Consider the following 21,819-nt stretch of genomic DNA (forward strand, 5'->3'; position numbering starts at 1 on the left):
GTGTCTGCAGTGATGCAGTCACTGTACTGGTCGGTTGTGGTAAAGAAGGAGCTGAGCCGAGAGGCGAAGCTTTCGATTTACCGGTCAGTCTACGTTCCTACCCTCACCTATGGTCATGAGCTTTGGGTCATGACCAAAAGGACAAGATCCCGGATACAAGCAGTCGAAATGAGTTTCCTCCGCAGGGTGGCTGGGCGCACCCTAAGGGATAGGGTGAGGAGCTCAGTCACCAGGGAGGAGCTCGGAGTAGAGCTGCTGCTCCTCCACGTCGAGAGGGGCCAGCTGAGGTGGCTCGGGCATCTGTTTCGGATGCCTCCTGGACGCCTCCCTGGGGAGGTGTTCCGGGCATGTCCCACCGGTAGGAGACCTCGGGGAAGACCCAGGACACGTTGGAGAGACTATGTCTCTCGGCTGGCCTGGGAGTGCCTCAGGGTCCCCCCGGAAGAGCTGGAGGAGGTGTCTGGGAAGAGGGAAGTCTGGGCATCCCTGCTTAGACTGTTACCCCCGCGACCCGGCCCCGGATAAGCGGTGGATAATGGATGGACGGATGGATACATATATATATATATATATATATATATATATATATATATATATATATATATATATATATATATATACACACACACAGGGTGGGGAAGCAAAATTTACAATGAACATTTAGTTGTTTGTTCTCAGCAGGCACTATGTCAATTGTTTTGAAACCAAACATATATTGATGTCATAATCATACCTAATGCTATTATCCATACCTTTTCAGAAACTTTTGCCCATATGAGTAATCAGGAAAGCAAACGTCAAAGACTGTGTGATTTGCTGAATGCACTCGTCACACCAAAGGAGATTTCAAAAATAGTTGGAGTGTCCATAAAGACTGTTTATAATGTAAAGAAGAGAATGACTATGAGCAAAACTATTACGAGAAAGTCTGGAAGTGGAGGAAGCAACAAAAAACGTACCAAAGGTTTATAAAAGCTCTCAAATCCAAAATCCTACAGGATCCAACCAAATCCATGAGAAAAATGGCAATTGAACTTGAGGTAGACAACAAGACCGTTAGAAATGCAGTAAAATATGATTTGAAGTTAAAATCTTACACAAGAACACCAAAACACTTGTTGACAACAGCAACAAATCCAAAGTTAGCAATTTTTGGGAATCATGTTTATGGCCGCCTTCTAGCCCAGATCTAAACCCTCTGGATTATGTTATTTGGGGCGTTTTAGAACATGCTACCAATAGAACATCACACAGCAATGTTGACTTTCTTAAAGATACTATTAAAGAAGAATGGGAGAAGTTGTCACCCGAATATTTGAGGAACACTTGCGCAAGTTTCAGGAAGCGTGTGAAGGCAGTTATTGAGAAAGAAGGAAGACACATAGAATAAGAACATTTTCTATTATGTAAATTTTCTTGTGGAAAATAAATTCTCATGACTTTCAATAAACTAATTGGTCATACACTGTCTTTCAATCCCTGCCTCAACATATTGTAAATTTTGCTTCCCCACCCTGTATGTATGTGTGTGTATATATATATATATATATATATATATATATATGTATATATATATATATATGTAAACATATATATATATATATATATATATATATATATATATACGAGGGCCGTTCAATAAGTTCATGGCCTCACCCAGAGCAGAACCACACAGACTGATAATTTATATTTTATTTTTCAACATAATCTCCATTTACAGCAATGCACTTGGTCCATCGATGTTCAAGCATCACTATCCCATCACAAAAGAATGTAACATCCTGTATTATAACAACCAGTATTTCTGGGTGAGGCCAAGAACTTATTGAACAGCCCTCGTATTTATATGTATGTATATACCCCCTACAAATTTACCTGAATGAAAATTGCATCACTTCAGACATATGAACACTGATTTGGCTCAAATTTGACTTGGTGATACATCTCGCAGGCCTACAACTATTTAATGGAAGACATTGAATTTCAGCTCCATAACGACCCCTATAGATTTACCTTTACAAAAATTGTCTTTGTTCGGACATATGAACACTGATTTGCCTCAAATTTGACTCAGACTTCTATCTCCCTGGCCCACACCCATTTATCAAAAGAAATTCCTTTTTCACATTGACATAACGCCCCCTACAAATTTATATTTACGAAAATGGCACCAGTTAAGACATACAAACACTGATTTGGCTCAAATTTGAGTCAGTTATCAATCTCCCAGGCCTACACCCATCTATTGTAAGAAATTCAAATTTTCCACTATGGTGCCCCCCACATATTTACCTTTACTAAAAGGGTATCAGTTTGGACATACAAACAGCGATTTGGCTCAATTTTGAATGAGTTGTCAATCTCCCAGGCCTACATCCGTTCATCAGAAGACATAAAAATTTGGTGCTACAGCACCACCTGCTGAGTGATAGACAAATTTTTACAGTACGTTACCATGGCGAGGGCCTTTAAATGACGCTTGCGGCTTTAATTAGGCCAGAGCCGAATAAAGCCAGTGCAGGGCCTATTGAGTCCACAGTGGGCGTATGGGGATGAAATCGCCAGGGACACGGCCACCTTTTGCCACTGTCGCCACTCACTCATATTCACATTCACGGCATTGAGACATTTCCAAACATGTACATGTCATTTACACAAACCGTATATTTACATCTGCGTGGAATGAATGGGAGTCAATGGGCCACGTCCAGTCAGGGTCAGTCACATGTAAGTGCACGACACGTGACATTAGACCCCACAGACTTGTGGGGGACCTCGAGAGCTTTCAAATAAGACCAAATTTCTGATTGCCACGAAAATGGAAATATTGTTCTTGTGCTCAGATTATTAGGCCCGAGCCGAGTAGCACTGGCGCAGGGCCTATTGAGTCTGCAGTGGGCGCATAGGGACGAAATCGCCAGTGACGCGGTTGCCTTTCGCCACTGTCCCCACTCTCACTCATATTCACATTCAGGGCAGTGAGACCTTTCCGAACATGTATATGTTGTGTGCAAAAACCACATATTTACACCTGCTTAGAATGAATGGGAGTCGATGGGACACGCCCACTCTGGGTCAGTCGTGTGTGTAAGTGCACGGCATGAGACATTGGACCCCACAGAGACGCGGGGGACCTCGAGAGCTTTCAAATAAAGCCAAATACATGGTTGCCACGGAAATGGCTATATTGTTCTTGCTCAGATTATTTGGCCCAAGCCAAGTAACACCGGCGCAGAGCCTATTGAGTCTGCAGTGGGCGCATGGGGCCGAAATCACCAGTGACGCGGTTGCCTTTTGCCGCTGTTGCCACTCTCATACATATTCACATTCACGGCACTGAGACCTTTCCAAAGATACACATGACATGTTCACAAATCGCATATTTACACCTGCTCTGAATGAATGGGAGTCAATGGGACACGCCTAGTCGGGGTAAGTCATGTGTGTGTAAGTGCACGACACGTGACCTCTGACCCCACAGACATGTGGGGGACCTCGAAAGCTTTCAAATAAGGCCAAATATGTGGTTGCCGTAGCAACGACTATATTGTTCTTGCTCAGATTATTATTTTAAGGCCCGAGCCGAGTAAAGCCAGCGCATGGCCTATTGTGTCTGCAGTGGGCACATGGGGACAAAATCGCCAGTGACGCGGTCGCCTTTCACCACTGTCGCCACTCTCACACATATTCACATTTACGGCACTGAGACCTTTCCGAAGATATATATGACATGTGCACAAATCGCATATTTACACCTGCTCAGAATGAATGGGAGTCAAAGGGCCACGCCTAGTCGGGGTAAGTCATGTGTGTGTAAGTGCACTACACATGACCTCTGACCCCACAGACATGTGGGGGACCTCAAGAGCTTTCAAATAAAGCCAAGTTTGGGGTTGCCATGGAAATGGCTATTTGTTCTTGCTCAGATTATTATTATTTTATTAGGCCCGAGCCGAGTAAAGCCGGCGCAGGGCCTATTGAGTCTGCAGTGGGCGCATGGGGACGAAATCGCCAGTGACGCGGTCGCCTTTCTCCACTGTCGCCACTCTCACAAATATTCACATTCATGGCACTGAGACCTTTCCGAAGATGTACATGACATGTGCACAAGTCGCATATTTACACCTGCTCAGAATGAATGGGAGTCAATGGGACACGCCCACTCAGGGTCAGTCATGTGGGTGTAAGTGCACGACACGTGACCTCTGACCCCACAGACATGTGGGGGACCTCGAGAGCTTTCACATAAGGCCAAATATGTGGTTGCCATAGCAACGGCTGTATTGTTCTTGCTCAGATTCTTATTATTTTTCTTTAATTAGGCCCGAGCCGAGTAAAGCCGGCGCAGGGCCTATTGAGTCTGCAGTGGGCGCATGGGGACAAAATCGCCAGTGACGCGGTCGCTTTTCGCCACTGTCGCCACTCTCACACACATTCACATTCACGGCACTGAGACCTTTCCGAAGATGTATATGACATGTGCACAAATCGCATATTTACACCTGCTCAGAATGAATGGGAGTCAATGGGACACGTCCACTCGGGGTCAGTCATGTGGGTGTAAGTGCATGACACGTGACATCTGACCCCACAGACATGTGGGGGACCTCGAGAACTTTCAAAAAAGGGCAAATACGTGGTTGCCATAGAAACGGCTATATTGTTCTTGCTCAGATTAGTAGGCCCGAGCCGAGTAAAGCCGGCGCAGGGCCTATTGAGTCTGCAGTGGGCGCATGGGGACGAAATCGCCAGTGACGCGGTCGCCTTTCGCCACTGTCGCCACTCTCACACATATTCACATTCATGGCACTGAGACCTTTCCGATGATGTATATGACATGTGCACAAATCGCATATTTACACCTGCTCAGAATGAATGGGAGTCAATGGGACACGCCCACTCGGGGTCAGTCACATGTGTGTAAGTGCACGACAGGTGACATCTGACCCCACACACATGTGGGGGGCCTCGAGAACTTTCAAAAAAGGGAAAATATGTGGTTGCCATAGAAACGGCTATATTGTTCTTGCTCAGATTATTATTATTAGGCCCAAGCCGAGTAAAGCCGGCGCAGGGCCTATTGAGTCTGCAGTGGGCGCATGGGGACGAAATCGCCAGTGACGCCGTCGCCTTTCGCCACTGTCGCCACTCTCACACATATTCAAATTCACGGCACTGAGACCTTTCCGACGACGTACATGACATGTGCACAAGTCGCATATTTACACCTGCTCAGAATGAATGGGAGTCAATGGGACACGCGCAGTCGGGGTCAGTCACGTGTGTGTAAGTGCACGACACGTGACATCTGACCCCACAGACATGTGGGGGAGCTCGAGAGCTTTCAAATCAGGCCAAATACGTGGTTGCCATAGAAACGGCTATATTGTTCTTGCTCAGATTATTATTATTAGGCCCGAGCCGAGTAAAGCCGGCGCAGGGCCTATTGAGTCTGCAGTGGGCGCATGGGGACGAAATCGCCAGTGACGCGGTCGCCTTTCGCCACTGTCGCCACTCTCACACATATTCACATTCACGGCACTGAGACCTTTCCGACGATGTATATGACGTGCACAAATCGCATATTTACACCTGCTCAGAATGAATGGGAGTCAATGGGAATCGCCCACTCGGGGTCAGTCACATGTGTGTAAGTGCACGACAGGTGACATCTGACCCCACAGACATGTGGGGGACCTCGAGAACTTTCAAAAAAGGGCAAATACGTGGTTGCCATAGAAACGGCTATATTGTTCTTGCTCAGATTATTATTATTATTTTTTTTCTTATTTTTCTTTCTCCTGCGCTTTGAGCTCAATTTTGACCCTCTGAACATTTACGAAAACTCACCAAATTTTGCCCAAAATTCAGAAGTGTGAGAAATTGAATTTACATATAGGTTTCGTAGATGTCGGTAAAGAAATGTTGCGGCAGCGCCCCCTTGAAAAGTGGAAATGCATTGCGCCAATGGGAGCGCGTCCAACATAAAGTTTGTGGTAGAGCCACGAAAATCGGTAGACAGATTCATCATGAGGAGACAAACAAAAAATATTATTATGGCCACGCCCCTAAACCAACCTTTAGTCGGCCATATTGGATTGAAATTTCCAAAATGCTGAGTCAACGTTTTCGCTGAAGTTGTATTTTAACTATCTCCTACTAAGCCGTTTGGCCGAATAAGCTCAAAATCAGTGTACAGTATCTAGAGAAGTGGGGCATCAAAAGTTAGCTGAATTTTTTGAATCGGCATCACCGTTTTTGTGTGACAAGGTTGCAAACTTTGCGAAGTTTTTTCGAAAATTTACCATCATAAAAATTGCTTCAGCTAAGACATACGAACAGCAATTTGGCTGAAATTTGACTCAGACGTCCATCTCCCACGCCTACACCCATTTATTAAAAGAAATTGAAATTTCACACTATAGCGCCCCCTACAAATGTACATTTACAAAAATGACATCAGTTCGGACATACGAACACCGATTTGGCTCAAATTTGACTCAGACATCTGTCTCAAAGGCCTACACCTATTTATCAAAAGAAACTGAAATTTTGCACTACAGCGCCCCCTACAAAAATTTTTAATATTTTTTATTAAAACTGCTTCAGTTCAGACATACGAACACCAATTTGGCTCAAATTTGACTCAGACGTCTATCTCCCAGGCCTACACCCATTTATCAGAAAAATTTTAAATTCGGCACCATAGCGCCCCCTACAATGTTACCTTTACGAAAATTACTTCACGTTAGACATGCGAACACCAATTTGGCTCAAATTTGAATCAGTTGTCAATCTCACAGGCCTACACCCATTTATCAAAAGAAATTGCCACTTCGCTCAGTAGCGCCCCCTACAAATTTACCTTCACGAAAATTGCATCAGTTCAGACATACGAACACCGATTTGGCTCAAATTTGACTCAGTGGTACATCTCACAGGCCTACACCCATTCAGTGGAACAAATTGAATTTTTGCTCATAGCGCCCCCTACAGATTTATATATACAAAATTTTGTTCAGTTCAGACATACGAACACTGATTTGTCTCAAATCAATTGTCAATGTCCCAGGCCTAAACCCATTCATTAGAAGACACAAAATTTGGGGCTAGAGCGCCACCTGCTGAACGATGAGCATACTTCCACTGGACGTGCCCTTGGCGAGGGCCTTTAGATGCCGCTTGCGGCTTTAATTTTAATTTTAATTTTTTTTTTTTTTGTCTTATTTTTCTTTCTCCTGCGCTTTGAGCTCAATTTTGACCCTCTGAACATTTATGAAAACTCACCAAATTTTGCCTAAAATTCAGAAGTGTGAGAAATTGAATTTACATATAGATTTCGTAGATATCGGTAAAGAAATGTTGCGGCAGCGCCCCCTTGAAAAGCGGAAATGCATTGCGCCAATGGGAGCGCATCCAACATAAAGTTTTTCGTAAAGCCACGAAAATCGGTACACAGATTCATCATGAGGAGACAAACAAAAAAATATAATTATGGCCACGCCCCTAAACGAACCCTTTGTCGGCCATATTGGATTGAATTTTCCAAAATGCTGAGTCAGCGTTTTCGCTAACGTTGTATTTTAACTATCTCCTACTAAACCGTTTGGCCAAATGAGCTCAAAATCGGTGTACAGTATCTAGAGAAGTGGGGCATCAAAAGTTAGCCGAATTTTTGGAATTGGCATCACCGCTTTTGTGTGACGAGGTTTCAAAGTTTGCGAAGTTTTTTCGAAAATTTACCATCACAAGAATTGCTTCAGCTTACACATACAAACACCGATTTGGCTGAAATTTGACTCAGACGTCCATCTCCCAGGCCTACACCCATTTATTGAAATAAATTGAAATTTTGCACTATAGCGCCCCCTACAAATGTAGATTTACAAAAATGACATCAGTTCGGACATACGAACATCGATTTGGCTCAAATTTGACTCAGACATCTGTCTCCCAGGCCTACACATACTTGTCAAAAGAAACTGAAATTTTGCACTATAGCGCCCCGTACAAAAATTTTTAATATTTTTTTATTAAAATTGCTTCAGTTTGGACATACGAACACCGATTTGGCTCAAATTTGACTCAGACGTCTATATCCCAGGCCTACACCCATTTATCAGAAAAATTTTAAATTCGGCACCATAGCGCCCCCTACAATGTTACCTTTACGAAAATTACTTCACGTTAGACATGCGAACACCAATTTGGCTCAAATTTGAATCAGTTGTCAATCTCCCAGGCCTACACCCATTTATCAAAAGAAATTGCCACTTCGTCAGTAGCGCCCCCTACAAATTTACCTTCACGAAAATTGCATCAGTTCAGACATACGAACACCGATTTGGCTCAAATTTGACTCAGTGGTACATCTCACAGGCCTACACCCATTCAATGGAACAAATTGAATTTTTGCTCATAGCGCCCACTACAGATTTATATATACAAAATTTTGTTCAGTTCGGACATACGAACACTGATTTGTCTCAAATCAATTGTCAATGTCCCAGGCCTAAACCCATTCATTAGAAGACACAAAATTTGGGGCTAGAGCGCCACCTGCTGAACGATGAGCATACTTCCACTGGACGTGCCCTTGGCGAGGGCCTTTAGATGCCGCTTGCGGCTTTAATTTTTTTTCTTTCTCCTGTGCTTTGAGCTCAATTTTGACCCCCTGAACATTTACGAAAACTCACCAAATTTTGCCAAAAATTCAGGAGTGCGAGAAATTGAATATACATATAGGTTTCGTAGATGTCGGTAAAGAAATGTTGCTGCAGCGCCCCCTTGAAAAGTGAAAATGCATTGTGCCAATGGGAGCACGTCCAACATAAAGTTTGTCATAGAGCCACGAAAATCGGTACACAGATTTATCATGAGGAGACAAAAAAAAATATTATTATGCCCACGCCCCTAAACCCACCCTTATTCGGCCATATTGGATTGAAATTTCCAAAATGCTGAGTCAGCGTTTTCGCTGACGTATTTTAACTATCTCCTACTAAGCCGTTTGGCCAAATGAGCTCAAAATCGGTGTACAGTATCTAGACAAGTGGGGCATCAAAAGTTAGCCGAATTTTTTGAATCGGTGTCACCGTTTTTGTGCGACGAGGTTGCAAACTTTGCAAAGTTTTTTCGAAAATTCACCATCACAAAAATTGCTTCAGCTCAGACATACAAACACCGATTTGGCTGAAATTTGACTCAGACGTCCATCTCACAGGCCTACACCCATTTATCAAAAGAAATTGCCACTTCGCTCAGTAGCGCCCCCTACAAATTTACCTTCACGAAAATTGCATCATTTCAGACATACGAACACCGATTTGGCTCAAATTTGACTCAGTGGTACATCTCACAGGCCTACACCCATTCAGTGGAACAAATTGAATTTTTGCTCATAGCGCCCCCTACAGATTTATATATACAAAATTTTGTTCAGTTCGGACATACGAACACTGATTTGTCTCAAATCAATTGTCAATGTCCCAGGCCTAAACCCATTCATTAGAAGACACAAAATTTGGGGCTACAGCGCCACCTGCTGAACGATGAGCATACTTCCACTGGACGTGCCCTTGGCGAGGGCCTTTAGATGCCGCTTGCGGCTTTAATTTTAATTTTAATTTTTTTTTTTTTTGTCTTATTTTTCTTTCTCCTGCGCTTGGAGCTCAATTTTGACCCTCTGAACATTTATGAAAACTCACCAAATTTTGCCTAAAATTCAGAAGTGCGAGAAATTGAATTTACATATAGATTTTGTAGATGTCGGTAAAGAAATGTTGCGGCAGCGCCTCCTTGAAAAGCGGAAATGCATTGCGCCAATGGGAGCGCATCCAACATAAAGTTTTTCGTAAAGCCACGAAAATCGGTACACAGATTCATCATGAGGAGACAAACAAAAAATATAATTATGGCCACGCCCCTAAACGAACCCTTTGTCGGCCATATTGGATTGAATTTTCCAAAATGCTGAGTCAGCGTTTTCGCTAACGTTGTATTTTAACTATCTCCTACTAAACCGTTTGGCCAAATGAGCTCAAAATCGGTGTACAGTATCTAGAGAAGTGGGGCATCAAAAGTTAGCCGAATTTTTGGAATTGGCATCACCGCTTTTGTGTGACAACGTCGCAAACTTTACAAAGTTTCTTCGAAAATTTACCATTAAAAAAATTGCTTCAGCTCAGACATGCGAACACCGACTTGGCTGAAATATGACTCAGACGTCCATCTCCCAGGCCTACACCCATTTATTAAAAGAAATTGAAATTTTGCACTATAGCGCCCCCTACAAATGTACATTTACAAAAATGACATCAGTTCGGACATACGAACACTGATTTGGCTGAAATTTGACTCAGACATCTGTCTCCCAGGCCTACACCTATTTGTCAAAAGAAACTGAAATTTTGCACTACAGCGCCCCCTACAAAAAATTTTTATATTTTTTTTATTAAAATTGCTTCAGTTCGGACATACGAACACCGATTTGGCTCAGATTTGACTCAGATGTCTATCTCCCAGGCCTACACTCATTTATCAGAAAAATTTGAAATTTGGTGCCATAGCGCCCCCTACAAATTTACCTTTACGAAAATTACTTCACTTCAGATATACGAAAACCAATTTGGCTCAAATTTGAATCAGTTGTCAATCTCCCAGGCCTAAACCCATTTATCAGAAGAAATTGCCATGTCGCTCAGTAGTGCCCACTACAAATTTACCTTCACGAAAATTGCATTAATTCAGACATATGAACACCGATTTGGCTCAAATTTGACTCAGTGGTACATCTCGCAGGCCTACACCCATTCAATGGAAGAAATTTAATTTTAGCTGCATAGCGCCCCCTACAGATTTACTTATACAACAATTTCTCTAGTTTGGACATATGAACACTGATTTGTCTCAAATTTGAATCAATTGTCAATCTCCCAGGCCTACACCCATTCATCAGAATCAGTATCTAGAGAAGTGGGGCATCAAAAATTATTTTTTGGATTGGTGTCACCGTTTTTGTGTGATGACGTCGCAAACTTTGCAAAGTTTCTTCGCGAATTTACCATTACAAAAATTGCTTCAGCTCAGACATACAAACACCGATTTGGCTCAAATTTGACTCAGACGTCCATCTCCCAGGCCTACACCCTTTTATAAAAAAAATTGAAATTTCGCACTATAGCGCCTCCTACAAGTGTACATTTTAAAAAATGACATCAGTTCGGAGATACGAACACCAATTTGGCTCACATTTGACTCAGAAATCTGTCTCCCAGGCCTAAACCTATTTGTCAAAAGAAACTGAAATTTTGCAATACAGCGCCCCCTACAAGTTTTTTTTTAAATTTTTTTTAGCAACATTGCTTCAGTTTGGACATATGAACACCAATTTGGCTCAAATTTGACTCAGATGTCGATCTCTCAGGCCTACACCCATATATCAGAAATAATTGCAATTTGGCGCTATAGCGCCACCTACAATTTTACCTTTACGAAAATTACTTTACTTCAGACATACAAACACCAATTTGGCTCAGATTTGACTCAGTGGTACATCTCGCAGGCCTACACCCATTCAATGGAACAAATTGAATTTTGGCTCCATAACGCCCCCTACAGATTCATTTATAAAAAAATTTGTTCAGTTCGGACATACGAACACTGATTTGTCTCAAATTTGAGTCAATTGTCAATCTCCCAGGCCTACACCCATTCATCAGAAGACATTGAAATTTGGTGCTAGAGCGTCACCTGCTGAACGATGGCCATACTTCTACTGGACGTGCCCTTGGCGAGGGCCTTTAGATGCCGCTTGCGGCTTTAATTAGGCCCGACCCGAGTAAAGCCGGCGCAGGGCCTATTGAGTCTGCAGTGGGCGCATGGGGACAAAATTGCCAGTGACGCGGTCGCCTTTCGCCACTGTCGTCACTCTCACACACATTCACATTCACGGCACTGAGACCTTTCCGACGATGTACATGACATGTGCACAAATCGCATATTTACACCTGCTCTGAATGAATGGGAGTCAATAGGACACACCCACTCGGGGTCAGTCACGTGTGTGTAAGTGCACGACACGTGACATCTGACCCCACAGACATGTGGGGGAGCTCGAGAGCTTTCAAATAAGGCCAAATACGTGGTTGCCATAGAAACGGCTATATTGTTCTTGCTCAGATTATTATTTTTATTTATTTATTATTTTTTTTCTTTCTCCTGCACTTTGAGCTCAATTTTGACCCCCTGAACATTTACGAAAACTCACCAAATTTTGTCCAAAATTCAGAAATGTGCAAAATTGAAAAGTGGAAATGCATTGCGCCAATGGGAGCACGTCCAACACAAAGTTTGTGGTAGAGCCACGAAAATCGGTAGACAGATTCATCATGAGGAATCAAACAAAAAATATTATTATGGCCACGCCCCAAAACCAACCCTTAGTCGGCCATATTGGATTGAAATTTCCAAAATGCTGAGTCAGCGTTTTCGCTGACGTTGTATTTTAACTATCTCCTACTAAGCCGTTTGGCCAAATGAGCTCAAAATCGGTGTACAGTATCTAGAGAAGTAGGGCATCAAAAGTTAGCCGAATTCTTTGAATCAGTGTTACTGTTTTTGTGCGATGACGTTGCAAACTTTGCGAAGTTTTTTCGAAAATTTGCCATCACAAAAATTGCTTCAGCTCAGACATACAAACACCGATTTGGTTGAAATTTGACTCAGACGTCCATCTCCCAGGCCTACACCCATTTATTAAAAGAAATTGAAATTTCACACTATAGCGCCCCCTACAAATGTACATTTACAAAAATGACATCAGTTCGGACATACGAACACCGATTTGGCTCAAATTTGACTCAGACATCTGTCTCCCAGGCCTACACCTATTTATCAAAAGAAACTGAAATTTTGCCCTACAGCGCCCCCTACAAATATTTTTAATATTTTTTTAATAAAATTGCTTCAGTTTGGACATACGAACACCGATTTGGCTCAAATTTGACTCAGATGTCTATCTCCCAGGCCTACACCTATTTATATGAAAAATTTGAAATTTGGTGCCATAGCGCCCCCTACAATTTTACCTTTACGAAAATTACTTCACTTCAGACATACGAACACCAATTTGGCTCAAATTTGAATCAGTTGTCAATCTCCCAGGCCTACAGCCATTTATCAGAAGAAATTGCCATGTCGCTCAATAGCGCCCCCTACAATTTTACCTTCACGAAAATATCATTAATTCAGACATTTGAACACCGATTTTGCTCAAATTTGACTCAGTGGTAAATCTCGCAGGCCTACACCCATTTAACGGAAGAAATTTAATTTTAGCTGCATAGCGCCCCCTACAGATTTACTTATACAACAATTTCTCTAGTTTGGACATACGAACCAAGATCTGCCTCAAATTTGAATCAGTTGTCAATCTCCCAGGCCTACACCCATTCATTAGAAGACATTGAAATTTGGTGCTAGAGTGCCACCTGCTGAACGATGGAAATACTTCTACTGGACGTGCCCGTGGCGAGGGCCTTTAGATGCCGCTTTCGGCTTTAATTTTTTTTTGTTTCTCCTGCGCTTTGAGCTCAATTTTGACCCCCTAAACATTTATGAAAACTCACCAAAGTTTGCCCAAAATTCATAAATGTGCAAAATTTAATTTACATATACGTTTTGTAGATGTCGGTAAAGAAATGTTGATACAGCGCCCCCTTGAACAGTGGAAATGCATTGCGCCAATGGGAGCGCGTCCAACATAAAGTTTTTCGTAGAGCCACAAAAATCGGTACACAGATTCATCATGAGGAGACAAACAAAAAATATTATTATGGCCACGCCCCAAAACCAACCCTTAGTCGGCCATATTGGATTGAAATTTCCAAAATGCTGAGTCAGCATTTTCGCTGACGTCGTATTTTAACTATCTCCTCCTAAGGTGATTGGCCAAATGAGCTGAAAATCGGTGTACAGTATCTACAGAAGTGGAGCATCAAAAGTTAGCCGAATTTTTTGATTTGGTGTCACCGTTTATGTGCAACAAGGTTGCAAACTTTGCAAAGTTTTTTCAAAAATTTACCATTACAAAAATTGCTTCAGCTCAGACATACAAACACCGATTTGGCTGAAATTTGACTCAGACGTCTATCTCCCAGGCTTACACCCATTTACTAAAAGAAATTGAAATTTCGCACTATAGCGCCCCCTACAAATGTACATTTACAAAAATGACATCAGTTCGGACATACGAACACCGATTAACCTCAAATTTGACTCAGACATCTGTCTCCCAGGCCTACTCCTATTTGTCAAAACAAACTGAAATTTCGCACTACAGCGCCCCCTTCAAGTTTTGAAAAAAAATTTTTTTATTGAAATTGCTTCAGTTCGGACATACGAACACCAATTTGGCTCAAATTTGACTCAGATGTCTATCTCTCAGGCCTACACCAATTTATCAGAAAAAATTGAAATTTGGAGCTATAGTGCCCCCTACAATTATACCTTCATGAAAATTACTTCACTTCAGACATACGAACATCAATTTGGCTCAAATTTGAATCAGTTGTTAATCTCCCAGGCCTACACCGATTTATCAAAAGAAATTTCCATTTCGCTCACTAGCGCCCCCTACAAATTTACCTTCACGAAAATTGCATTACCTCGGACATACGACCACCGATTTGGCTCTAATTTTACTTAGTGGTACATCTTGCAGGCCTACACCCATTCAACTGAAGAAATTTAATTTTAGCAGCATAGCGCCCCCTACAGATTTACTTATACAAAAATTTCCTTACTTCGGATATACGAGCAATGATTTCCCTCAAATTTGAATCAGTTGTCAATCTCCCAGGCCTACACCCATTCATCAGAAGAAACTGAAATTTGGTGCTAGAGCGTCACCTGCTGAACAATGGGTATACTTCCACTGGACGTGCCCTTGGCGAGGGCCTTTAAATGCTGCTTGCGGCTTTAATTTGGATTGGTGTCACCATTTTTGTGTGACAACGTCGCAAACTTTGCAAAGTTTCTTTGCGAATTTACCATTACAAAAATTGCTTCAGCTCAGACATACGAACACCGATTTGGCTCAAATTACACTCAGACATCCATCTCCCAGGCCTACACTCATTTATTAAAAGAATTTGAAATTTCGCTCTAGAGCGCCCTCTACAAATGTACATTTACAAAATGACATCAGTTTGGAGATACGAACACCGATTTGGCTCAAATGTGACTCAGACATCTGTCTCCCAGGCCTACACCTTCTTGTCAAAAGAAACTGAAATTTCACACTACAGCGCCCCCTACAAGTTTTTTTTTTTTTTTTAATTAAAATTGCTTCAGTTCGGACATACGAACACCAATTTGGCTCAAATTTGACTCAGACGTCTATCTCTCAGGCCTACACCCATTTATCAGAAAAATTTGAAATTTGGAGCTGTAGCGACCCCTACAATTTTACCTTTACGAAAATTACTTCACTTCAGACATACGAACACCAGTTTGGCTCAAATTTGAATCAGTTGTCAATCTCCCAGGCCTACACTCATTTATCAAAAGAAATTGCCATTTCGCTCACTAGCGTCCCCTACAAATTCACCTTCACGAAAATTGCATCACCTCGGACATATGAACACCGATTTGGCTCAAATTTGACTCAGTGGTACATCTTGCAGGCCTACACCCATTCAATTGAATAAATTTAATTTTAGCTGCATAGCGCCCCCTACAGATTTACTTATACAAAAATTTCTTTCGTGTGGACATATGAACAAAGATCTGCCTCAAATTTGAATCAGTTGTCAATCTCCCAGGCTTACACCCACTCATCAGAAGTTATTGAAATTTGGTGCTAGAGTGCCACCTGCTGAACGATGGACATACTTCTACTGGACGTGCCCGTGGTGAGGGCCTTTAGATGCCGCTTGCGGCTTTAATTTTTATTTATTTTTTTGTCTTATTTTTCTTTCTCCTGTGCTTTGAGCTCAATTTTGACCCCCTTAACATTTACAAAAACTCACCAAATTTTGCCCAAAATTCAGAAATGTGCAAAATTGAATTTACATACAGGTTTTGTAGATGTCGGTAAAGAAATGTTGCTGCAGCGCCCCCTCTAAAAGTTGAAATGCATTACGTCAATGGGAGCACGTCCAAAATAAAGTTTGTCGTAGGGCCACGAAAATCGGAACACAGATTCATCATGAGGAGACAAACAAAAAATATTATTGTGGCCACGCCCCTTAACCAACCGGAAGTCGGCCATATTGGATTGAAATTTCCAAAATGCTGAGTCAGCGTTTTTGCTGACGTATTTTAACTATCTTCTACTAAGCCGTTTGGCCAAATGAGCTGAAAATCGGTGTGCAGTATCTAGAGAATTGGGGTATCAAAAGTTAGCCGAATTTTTTGGATCAGTGTCATCGTTTTTGTGTGACAACGTCAAAGTTTCTTCGAAAATTACCATTACAAAAATTACTTCAGCTCAGACATACGAACACCAATTTTGCTCAAATTTGACTCAGATGTCTATCTCTCAGACCTACACTCATTTATCAGAAAAAAATGAAATTTGGAGCTATAGCGCCCCCTACAATTTTACCTTTACGAAAATTACTTCACTTCAGACATACGAACACCAATTTGGCTCAAATTTGAATCAGCTGTCAATCTCCCAGGCCTACACCCATTTTTAAAAAGAAAATGACATTTCTCTCAATAGTGCCCCCTACAAATTTACATTTACGAAAATTTCATCAATTCGGACATACGAACACCATTTTGGCTCAAATTTGACTCAGTGGTACATCTCACAGGCCTACACCCTTTCAAAAGAAGAAATTTAGTTTTAGCTGCATAGTGCCCCCTACAGATTTACTTGTACAAACATTTCTTTAGTTTGGACATAAAAACAAAGATCTGCCTAAAATTTTAATCCGTTGTCAATCTTCGAGGCCTACACCCATTCATCAAAGACATTGAAATTTGGTGCTAGACTTCCACCTTCTGAATGATGGACATACTTCTACTGGACGTACCCGTGTTGAGGGTCTTTAGATGCCGCTTGCGGCTTTATTTATTTAGTTTTTTTTTTTGGCTTTTCTTTCTTTCTCCCGTGCTTTGAGCTCAATTTTGACCCCCTGAACATTTACGAAAACTTACCAAATTTTGCCCAAAATTCAGAAATGTGGAAAATTGAATTTACATATAGGTTTCATAGATGTCGGTAAAGAAATGTTGCTGCAGCACCCCCTTTAAAAGTGGAAATGCAGTACGTCAATGGGATCATGTCCAACATAAAGGTTGTCGTAGAGCCACGAAAATCAGTACACAGATTCATCATGAGGAGACAAACTAAAAATATTATTTAGGCCACGCCCCTAAACCAACCGGAAGTCGGCCATATTGGATTGAATTTTCCAAAATGCTGAGTCAGTGTTTTGCTGACGTCATATTTTAACTATCTCCTCCTTGGCCGTTTGGCCAAATGAGCTCAAAATCGGTGTACAGTATCTAGAGAAGTGGGGCATCAAAATTTTTTGGGATTGGTCTCACCGTTTTTGTGTGACAACGTCGCAAACTTTACAAAGTTTCTTCGAAAATTTACCATTAAAAAAATTGCTTCAGCTCAGACATGCGAACACCGACTTGGCTGAAATACGACTCAGACGTCTATCTCCCAGGCCTATACCCATTTATTAAAAGAAATTTAAATTTTGCACTATAGCGCCCCCTACAAATATACATGTACAAAAATGACATCAATTCGGACATATGAACACCAATTTGGTTCAAATTTGACTCAGACATCTGTCTCCCAGGCCTACACCTATTTGTTAAAAGAAATTGAAATTTCGCACTACAGCGCCAACTACAAGTTTTTTAAAAAATTTTTTAAAATTAAAATTGCTTCAGTTCGGACATACGAACACAGATTTGGCTCAAGTTTCACTCAGATGTCTATCTCCCAGACCTACACCCATTTATCAGAAAAATTTGAAATTTGACGCTATAGCGTCCCCTACAACTTTACCTTGACGATAATGCCTTCAGTTTGGACATACAAACACCGATTTGACTCAAATTTGAATCAGTATTCAATCTCCCAAGCCTACACCCATTTATCAAAAGAAATTGCCATTTCACTCAGTAGAGCCCCCTACAAATTTACCTTCACGAAAATTGCATCAATTTGGACATACGAAAACTGATTTGACTCTACTTTGAATCAGTTGTCAGTCTCCCAAGCCTACACCCATTTATCAAAGGAAATTTCCATTTTGCGCAATAGCGCCGCCTACAAATTTACCTTCACGAAAATTGCATCAGTCCGGACATACAAACACTGATTTGGCTCAAATTTGACTCATTGGTACATCTTGCAGGCCTACACCCATTTAATGGAACAAATTGAGTTTTGGCTCCATAGCGCCCCCTCCAGATTTATTTATACAAAAATTTGTTCAGTTTGGACATACGAACACTGTTTTTTCTCAAATTTGAGTCAATTGTCAATCTCCCAGACCTACACCCATTCATCAGAAGACACAAAATTTGGTGCTAGAGCGCCATCTGCTGAACGATGGACATACTTCTACTGGACGTGCCCGTGGCGAGGGCCTTTAGATACCACTTGCAGCTTTAATTTTTTTTTTTTTTTCTGCTTTTTTTTCCTTCTCCTGCGCTTTGAGCTCAATTTTGACCTTCTGAACATTTACGAAAACTCACCAAATTTTGCCCAAAATTCAGAAATGTGGAAAATTGAATTTACATATAGGTTTCGTAGATGTCGGTAAAGAAATGTTGCTGCAGCGCCCCCTTGAAAAGTGGAAATGCAGTACGTCAAAGGGAGCATGTCCAACATAAAGGTTTTCGTAGAGCCATGAAAATCGGTACACAGATTCATCATGAGGAGACAAACAAAAAATATTATTTTGGCCATTCCCCGAAACCAACCGGAAGTCAGTCATATTGGATTGAATTTTCCAAAATGCTGAGTCAGCGTTTTCGCTTACGTCGTATTTTCACTATCTCCTTGTTGGCCGTTTGGCCAAATGAGCTGAAAATCAGTGTACAGTATCTAGAGAAGTGGGGCATCAAAAGTTAGCCGAATTTTTGGGATTGGTGTCACCTTTTTTTAATATGACGACGTCACAAACTTTGCAAAGTTTCTTCGCGAATTTACCATTACAAAAACTGCTTCAGCTCAGATATACAAACTCCGATTTGGCTCAAATTTGACTCAGTTGTCTATCTCCCAGGCCCAGAGCCATTTATTGAAAGAAATTGAAATTTTTCACAATAGTGCCCCTTAAAAATATACATTTACAAAAAATGGCATCCACTCATCTTCACATTTAATGCCAGCAGAAGTAGAGTTTTCATGAGCCAGGCATGGTCTGAACAGTCTTTATTAATATGCTTGTTTTGCAGAATTTTTCTTCTTGTTTTGGCTCCTGATTCACACATAAACATCATTTTTGTGTAAATTATTGTGACATTATTCACATGTCTTGTTTCTTTTTATCATGGAGATGCACTCTTATATGGATGTATAAATCCTATAGTGGAAGGAATAGACCAAGCAGCACCTCTATTAGTATTGGCTGACGTTTTGGCCAATATTTAATAGTTTATTGTGGTTTTGCATTAAAAGTTTGAATCCTAGTTTGTAAAACAGGGGTCATATCATGAGAGAATAGCATTTTAGGAGAATATCTGTATTAGTGTTGACAGGAAATTAAGCTGATTCCATTCCAGAGATGCTGGTAATGTCACCCCTGGTACTGAGCCTCCTTTCCCGTTGTCCCCCGTCCTCTTGTCTTTCCTCAGTGTGTTTGGACAACTGTAAACATGGTGCATGCAGCCTCCAGGGCACCTGCTGCCATGACCAATGCCTGGGAGGCTGCTCTGAGCCGGGGAACGCCAGCAGCTGCGTGGCCTGCAGGAACCTCCAGCATGGAAACACTTGTGTGTACAAGTGTCCTCCGGGATTCTTTGTTTTTAGAGGATGGCGTTGTGTCAGCTTCTCCTTCTGCCAGGTGGGTGGTACATGGACTTGTCAAGGTTAACGTTAACAATGTTATTGTTAAGGTTAAACCAATTCATATTAGTTTAAAACAGTATATTTACAATCTATTAATTTACATTTAGAATGACCTACAATTTTCCTTTGTTTTTACAGAATACTTTGTATTTTTTATGTTGAACATTTTATCATCATAGTTGTTTTGAATGTTTGACTTCTAGTTTTATAAAATGAAGAGTTTAAAACAAGTAACTGACTATTATGTTGTTTTAATTTTGCTGACTTAATCAAAATAAAGAAAACAAAATGAAGAAAAGACAGAAAATTAAGAAACCAAGTACTAGATTACAGAATCAAGGACCTGAAGAGGTGTTTCATTTTATTAATTTTTTTTTATTTCTACTGTGTATTTTGCTTCATTTATATTGCTTTTGTCTTGTTACATCTTATGTTTTTTTTATTTTATGTTTATGTATTATGTATGTATTTATTATATATATTTTCTTTTTATTTATGTATTTTATATTTTATGTTATTATGTTTGTTGGGTCTTTTTTATCACATATTTTTTTGTTACATCTTATATATTTGTTACGGTCCATCTAGGGGCTAATGAGGCCAAGACATAAAAGGGCAACCAACGGATAAAGTGCTCAAAAATTAGAAATTTAATTTACAAATAAAGAACTTAAAAAATAACACTAAGGCTGCCTACATAGTCAACACATATGATGTGCGCAAGCAATGCATGCAGTGCGAGTGATGCTTTTCTTTTCATAGTTAATACATGGAACACAAGCAAGCTGGGTGATGCATAAAATGCAATACATCGGTAGCGCAATAGGGGGTAACTCTGAGTCAGGTACAGTCTGGGTATCAAACTGGGTGATATTCAGATCGACATGGCTACTGAAGAGGAGTGTATTCTGATGATTGTTGTACCTGACATTTTAAGGGTAGGAATACCGTGGTAACTCACCCAATTCACGGGAGAATAATCACATACACAGTCATCAGTAACGTTGGACTGGAACTCACTGAGCCCATGTCACTTTTTATAGTGAACATCCTGTTTGACCCTTCAATTTCAGAGCACAAAGAACACATAACAGGTTGTAATATATAACAATGTTGATTTTGAATTGGTGGCACAAAAAACAACCAAAAAAAACATGTGGCATATAGACTGCAGTATGTCCAGCCTCTGAACGGCAGTAGAGACGAAATCAGGACAGGGAATGCCAATCTCTTGTTTGGCCTATGTGAATTCTAAATGGGGACAGGTATTTACAGTACTTCTGGGTGTCTGTTTCCAACCTGCTGGCTCCAGTGACTCACTTTCTGCTGGAGACTCCTGTGAATCACCATCATCTTCTTCTTCTGTAACATACTGTGACGTGTTAAATTAAACTACATCGCTTGCGTATTGCCCCTGCCGGTGATGCATGATATAGTGTCTCGTTTCAAAAAAAATGGACAACACATTCTGTGTCTCGAAGCATCGCAATGCGTTCATGTCTGTGTGCCCTTGCGTTGACTATGAAACAGCCCTAACAGAGAGTCAGGGTGCCCAGCAACACAGGAGCGAGAATAACTAAACTAAAACAAGACAAGCTGGGCCACCCTGCTCTAAACTAAAGATGGGGACATGGAGTGGTAAAGGAACCGGGCTATGGCTGTCATGGGGTAGGCCAGCAAGAGAGAGCAACTCAAGGGATCCACCTCCAAGCTTTAAGAACTCTCACTGTCGGGTCCAGCTAATCAGAACCTGAAGACACAAGATC

General features: G+C 41.2%; 1 protein-coding gene and 1 long non-coding RNA gene across 2 annotated transcripts in view; one reads left to right on the forward strand and one right to left on the reverse strand.

The window, feature by feature from the left end:
* LOC115417921 (uncharacterized) overlaps positions 1-3,179 on the reverse strand; it is a 145,611-nt gene extending 142,432 nt beyond the window's left edge. Inside the window, exon 1 of the long non-coding RNA XR_003935221.1 lies at positions 3,135-3,179. This is a non-coding gene — a long non-coding RNA (uncharacterized LOC115417921). The remainder of the gene's footprint in view (positions 1-3,134) is intronic.
* insrb (insulin receptor b) overlaps positions 1-21,819 on the forward strand; it is a 350,554-nt gene that overhangs the window by 214,599 nt on the left and 114,136 nt on the right. The window contains exon 3 of the mRNA XM_030132071.1: positions 19,840-20,048. Coding sequence (XP_029987931.1) covers positions 19,840-20,048 — 209 coding nt within the window. The remainder of the gene's footprint in view (positions 1-19,839; positions 20,049-21,819) is intronic.

The sequence above is a fragment of the Sphaeramia orbicularis genome, chromosome 4, assembly GCF_902148855.1.
Source record: "Sphaeramia orbicularis chromosome 4, fSphaOr1.1, whole genome shotgun sequence".
NCBI classification, from domain to species: Eukaryota; Metazoa; Chordata; class Actinopteri; order Kurtiformes; family Apogonidae; genus Sphaeramia; species Sphaeramia orbicularis.